The sequence below is a fragment of the Corythoichthys intestinalis genome, chromosome 18, assembly GCF_030265065.1.
Source record: "Corythoichthys intestinalis isolate RoL2023-P3 chromosome 18, ASM3026506v1, whole genome shotgun sequence".
Lineage (NCBI taxonomy): Eukaryota > Metazoa > Chordata > Actinopteri > Syngnathiformes > Syngnathidae > Corythoichthys > Corythoichthys intestinalis.
Genome location: NC_080412.1, coordinates 27,275,794 through 27,282,481, shown reverse-complemented (window position 1 = coordinate 27,282,481; position 6,688 = coordinate 27,275,794). Strand labels below are relative to the sequence as shown.

The window sequence follows — 6,688 nt, the reverse complement described above, 5'->3', positions numbered from 1 at the left end:
TCGGAATCCGGTAAAACTTCAAGTCTCTCCGTCTATCTTCTCTGTTTTTTGCAACCGACCGCCACACACGACTTCACCATTTTGATTATTAATGTTAACGAGCAGAAAAACACGCCATATTAGGAGGAATTTTCGAAGCGCTAATGCATTAACATGATGAGTATACAGACAACATGGCGCGGGGGCGTGGCTGTGACGTCACGTGAGTAGGGTCTATAGGGACTGATAACAGAATTGTTAGATAATCTGCCAAATGATTCCATGGTACTGCAACACTCCCTACACTTGTCGCTACAACAGTGCAGTAAAGCTGCATGTACTAAATATGTTGGCCCTCTGGGGATCCCCGTTGGCTGGGCAGGCAATTGCCTGGTTTGCCTAATGGGACGTGACGCCTCTGCTTTTACGACTTTTATAAATCGCCATAAATTATATAAATACATATTCTATTATAATTTTTATATTTACTGTAGAATATAAGAAGTAAAAAATAAAGTTTAAAAGACGATTTATTTAACTCCAAGTGTTCGTGATTTATTTTGAAAAAAATTCTGAGAATGGCAGCTGTGCGTGCGCGCTCGCGTCCTGTACGTCAACGTCATCAGTGACGTCACCCGCCTTCCGATCCGATCCGACGAAATCCCAGTTAGCGGCGCGCTCCCACTCGGCCTTGAATGGGGGCAGTCCAACTCTTCACTCTCCACTAGCACCTCCCTTGTCTCTTCGCTCGACACGCCGGTAGTTCACCCTCACCCTTCGCTGCCACCGCCGGTCACAAGCTAGCTCGGTAGCTCGTCCTAAAAGAAGAAATAGTAGAAAAAAGAAAGTCCAGCGTCGAGTTCGGGCCAGCGAAGCGAACCGACGGGCGCAGCTGTGAGTGCGAGCGTGTCCAGGAATGAGCAATGATGGCCGGTTGTGCAGCAGAGGAGAAAACCTTCCGACGGTTCCTGGAGCTCTTTCTCCGGGAGATGAGCCCTCCTCTGCAGGACAGCGACCCGCTGCCCTCGCGCCCTTTGACGGACCTGGTGTGCGAGGACGAGGTGGAGGGGGAATGCCTCGATTTGTGTCTGCAACACCTCTACAAATAGTTAAGTCAACCTTTTCTTCTAATGTTTTATACTGCATGCTCGTGAAAAAGGCGACCCAGGATGGGTCTGGTTCTCACGCCCGCAACCGCTCAACCACGCTGGGCGTGACAAAAACCAACCCTCCCTTAAAAACAAGTTGCATATTCTGTTGTCGTTGACTTTCAGTCTTTCATTACAGCTGTGCTGCACTTTGGAAAAAAAATCCCCAAATCCAAAGGTGAACCCCCGATTTTGCGTAACAGACCGACGTCATCATTGCATAGGCGGGGGGAGGAAGACCATCGTCTTCTCACAGGCTAAAAATAACCCACTGGTTCTGTTATTTGCCTCCATTTGACAAATTCCAGACAGGAAAAATGCAACACAAGACGCATTCAAGAGGATGAGGCACTTCTTACATAATGAAGTGTGCAGTTTGAACTGGATTAAATGTGTGTGATTGTGTGTGAGTGAACAGACTTGGCAGAAATGGTATTAAAAAAAAAAAAAGGAAAAAGTGAGAAAATGAGATGCTGGCCTGGTTTAGAATCCAAAATAGGTGCAGAAAGGAGTACGCTGGCAAGGGAAGCACTCATCTAGGGCACCCGCGCTGCATTCTTGTCTGGAAAAGAGTATGATTTCAGGGGTTTTTTAAACACAGCGTGGGCGTGCGGAGGTGCTCTGCGGTACTCCGAGAGCATGTGTGTGTAGAATTGCCGGTGTCAGGGGTTAATCATACCAATATCAAGGGACGAGAAGGATGTTTTGCAACATGTAAATTGTTCGAGAATTGATTTCCTATTGGTGTTGTCCTCATTAGGGTCACGCATAAGCTGGAGTCTTTCCCAGCTGAGTTGGGTGCACACTGGACTGGCCTACCGCCAATCGTAGAGCGCATTGATAAACATCCAACATGTTGTGAGAATACTTGACAGTTTGGCAAGTTGAGAAAAGTAACACCGCAGTCCGTCAGAGCGATGTGTGAAAGTGTTACATCACATCCATGTTGACGGTTTTGGTGTTTTTGAGGGTGTCTGATAGAATTGGATGCTTGTTCAGCCTGTTTGAGTTCATCCTAGGTCTGGTCAATTTCATGATTGAGGTCGATTTTGGTGATCAGCCTGACATTTTTAATAGATCATACATGGTGGAAATGCAGCCTGACTAGAGTTTTGTAGACAGCTAAGTCTTTCAGAAAGTGTTAAATGTTGATAGTTTTCCAGATGTTTAGCAGTCAATTTGAGGTCAACTGTAATACTTTACACACTGTGGACTAAAATTTGAAATACACTTGGCTAGGCATGTGCCGGTATGATATTCTGACAGTAAGTATGATAACCTTAAGCCAAAGTATCACGGTTTCACAGTATCACCGTATTGCAATTACAGCTCTAAAATGTGTTGTATATATATCATATGTATTACATATATTATGTTACTTTAAGATATCTGGGTTTAATGAAACAACTTTTTTCCTTTGAACATGATTTTTGTTTTTCAAAACACAGTAGCAAATTGTAACGTAAGTATGATGTTAAGTTAAAATACATTTTAAAAATAACAAAAAATTCTAATTAAAATTTAAAATGAATTCAGTCCTCTAGGTGCCCCTAAACCTACAGAACTGAGATTACCATCAGAACAAAAATAATTGGATTATTTTCCATAAAAAGCACGTTTGTATGACTCGTATCATGTTTATATGATACACACACTCTTTCTCAACATGGACAGGTGCCAGAGAGAGAAAAAAACAGCACGTTTTACCACCGCTAGACACACTAAACATGCTGGAGTTAACTCTCGTAGCTGGTGGGAAACGTTAATGACAGTTTACTAACCTTTAATTTGGTATGAATGCGAAATCATATTGGAGGTATTGCCTCCTCTGCAGCCACCCTCCGCAAACATGTTTTACATGTCGGTTGGCCCTCCTCAAGGTTTTGAAACCTTGACGTTTTCATACCACGGAATACTTGAAACCGGTAATCGGCACATGTCTATACTTGGCGTTTCTTTGTTTCTGAAAACCCGTTAGCTTATCGCTAATATACAAGGAGACAGCGTTGATGTGCTTATAAAAATTAGCATCACACAGCTCTCGAAACAATTTACATTCACACAAAAACTCCATTTATAGACAAGAAAAATAACAACACTTGCAGCCGTAGGTTATGTACACTGTGAAAAATGAACTTCTACTCTCTTAGAACTTCAACCAAACGCAATGTATGCGGGTGGTCCTCATGACAGCTATGCGTTCGGGTAATGAAGGACATTTACCAAAGATAGCTAAAATAGCAGAATGCTAAGATGACTTTGACTTTTATTTTTCAGCAACAGTTTGCCTATCTTAATATTTTATTTACAGTAAAATATCTAATTGATTAATGTCTAAAAAGTAAAAACATGTAATGATCTCCTATGGTGGGAAAGTTGGCATATGTAAACATAACATAGCTATTAACAATATCAAAGAAGTCTGACCGTCTTTGTAGTCCATAATGGGTCAGAATAACTTTATTTAAAAAACACTGATTATGGCGGGACTATTTCCACAGTGCAACAGTAATGAAAGCTGCACACTTGGACACTAGATTTTCCTTAAATTTCTTTTTTTAATAGACAAGTTTCCTGAGCGAAACATAGACGGCGCCATCTTTGACAATTTCTGCTGCAAACGTCCGGTTTAGACGGAACAACATGAAGTGCGGTTGAAGTTAGCAGAGTTTTGACAAAGTTAAAACCGCAAAATCAAACCAGAGGAACCAACAGAACCTCCAAAAATGGATTCAGCACGACGTAGATGAGACTCTCAGACTTTCACGGATTTTTTTGTCACAAGGAAATGTTACAAGGCATGTACATATAAACACAAATAGTCTGTCATTCTTTTTTTATTGCAGATATTGATCGCAATAAAACTTTTGGACAGCATGATTCCATCTCTTGTTTTATTCAAAATGATTGGTGCATTTGCAAAACAGGTCGATAAATCACAATTTATAAAATTATTAGAAAAATATTGACGAAAGTGGAGCATAAGTCAAGCATCATCAAAGTACAATGCATGTAGTCTTGATATATGTCCATAAATGTACAGTAAGTTTTGTCGTGAGGCACATCAAGTTGTCTTCCCTTGCCTACAGCGTAGAGCAGGGCGGTCAACCGAAAATTTCCCGGTACCAAAATTCTTCACAATGATCGACGTAATTTTGACCATGTCGATAAATTTGGTAATTTAATTAAAAAAAAAAAAAATTAAAAAAAAGTCTTTTCATCCGGCTTTCACTCTGTGTTGTTTGGTTATGTTCATTCCCCTTTAAGAAAGCAGTCAGTGTGCTCTTACGTATGGAGTCACGTAGTTATCAGGAAGCCAAACAAACTGAAGTCCGGTAGGCTAACGCTACAAGCAAACGTGATGGAGTGTGGCTTAAGGGAGGTTCGCCAAACTTTCACCTGACTTTAAGTACACTCTTGGCTGCATCCAGACGGGCTTTCACCCGCTGTCCTCCCTTGTTCTCACGATTTCCAGAGAGGGTGCTTTCAGTACTTTCTACTGGTAGCCAGGCCACAGGCTAATGCTAGCGGCTAACGCTAGTGGCTAACGCTACAAATGAACGTGATGGAGTTGGATAGCGGCTCTAACCTTGTCGAAACGGATGAACTTAATGAGTCGATTGGGCACGGACTGCATCTAGCAATTTGTATGTCGCGTTATTTTGTATCTGTCTGTGTGTGATTTCTCTGATAGCTTTTGTGATGGTAAGGCATTCAGCATAAAGTGCAATCCAACAGTGAAAATTATAATATGACCGTTTAATGGCCCCAGCTATTTTTCTATATGTGCTTAATTCTGTGTCATTACTGCCATCATAAAATCTTAAATGTTTCATTTGCAGAAAATCAATATAGCTTTAATGTGTGTGTGTCTGTGTGGGGGTTCATGTGTGCTTGCATGTATTAAAAAATACACTGGGAAAAAAACCTGAAACCTTGAAGTAAACACTTGTGTTGAGTAATTATGTCACAGCAGCCATTAACAATAAGTTGTCTTTTTGAAGTGTACTGTTCAAGCTGTAAGTCATTTGTGTTACAATGACATGTTTGCACAGGCATATTGATTTTGACAATGTACATTGTTCAAGACATACAAGCCTTTATGAGTAGTCATACTTACAAACGGTTAATCTGTATTTCATGCACTGATTCAGATTTTCAAATTATATAACAGTCGCTTGGGCGAATTTATCGTCATTTATCGTTATCGAGGAAAATCCACTCAATTTATCGTGATACGTGCTGAAGGCCATGTCTACCAGCCCTACTACAGCGTTTTCCACCTGTAAACAAACCATGCTACACGTACTGATTAGCAACAGGCTAGGAGCAGATAGCATGTATTGCAGCCACAGCAGTACAGTAATTGTAGTAAATGATATTAAACATCATCATAATTTAATCATCATCGTAATAACAATATAAAAGACAACAAGTCGTTTCATGCGCAAGATTTAAGCTGTAGTATTTTTTTTTGACCACCGGACACATGAAAATGCAGGGATAGGACGAACATACCTTCCATAACACCAGTGGCAACATGGCTACATAAACACCTTGTCTTTGTGGTGGCACCAGCTTGGTTCCGCAACTGCCTTCATGAACATGTTGTCCTCCCATGTCGTGATGATGGCAGATGGATGTGGTATTTCCAAATGGTCTTTTTTGAGGGATTTTGATGAGTGATGACACTCCATCTCTACTGTTGTTTTGGTTAGAGAAAGTGTAAAACGGAGGTCGCGAGCAGAAATATGGAAGTACCTCGGAAACTTGTCTATACAAATTAAGAAACCATTATAGTTTATCATAATCTGCTAGTTTATATACTTATAATTACATATATGAAAACCTTTCATCTTTTCATTGACGCGTTACAGTAAAAATCAGTTTAAAACGTACAAAATAGTATTTTGGTAACAAATCGCGGAGTGGGCCATGTAATAGACATAACCATCTTACGACTAAAAATGAATTATTTCAGGTTTTCATGACTATATCCCTAAAATCTTCAAAGATGTAGTTTAGTTTAGGTTCATGAGAGGCCTTTACTGACATGTTGGAAAAGTCAACCTTGCAAAATTGCCGTTTTCAATTTAATCTAATCTGCGGTGACGTCCTTTTTCCCCGTTGAGGACTTCACATTTGCATTTGGCTTGAAATATTGTGCGGAAAAACAAGAAAAGGTCGCCGTTTCCTTCCTGACAAGTGTTTCGTTATTGTGTTGAAGGCCAGAGGGAGACGCCACCCTCTTTACTTCCTCCGCCGGACGGGGCGGGAACTTCCTGTTGCTGCACAAACAGTGTGGCTTTATTTTTTTAAACTAGTGCTACACTTTCAATTAAGTTCCCTAAATTTTCAATGCAGCATGACAACCTTTACAGGTGAACTGAACTCATTCCTTACCGTTGACAATGATAGATAATGGTCATGATTGCTGGCTACCGTCCCAACAAAAATGAATTGGACGTATATCACCGTCAATGGCAGCAAGTGTGTCAAAAAGAGTATGAAGAGTATGAAAGTCGTTGATCTATTTGCTTAGTGTCAGTGGAAGTGGTAAT

General features: G+C 40.6%; 1 protein-coding gene across 1 annotated transcript in view; it reads left to right on the top strand.

The window, feature by feature from the left end:
* Nucleotides 1–632: 632 nt before the first annotated feature.
* Nucleotides 633–6,688, top strand: part of ppm1e (protein phosphatase, Mg2+/Mn2+ dependent, 1E) — a 52,288-nt gene continuing 46,232 nt past the window's right edge. The window contains exon 1 of the mRNA XM_057820839.1: nt 633–1,087. Coding sequence (XP_057676822.1) covers nt 903–1,087 — 185 coding nt within the window. The 5' untranslated portion in view covers nt 633–902. The remainder of the gene's footprint in view (nt 1,088–6,688) is intronic.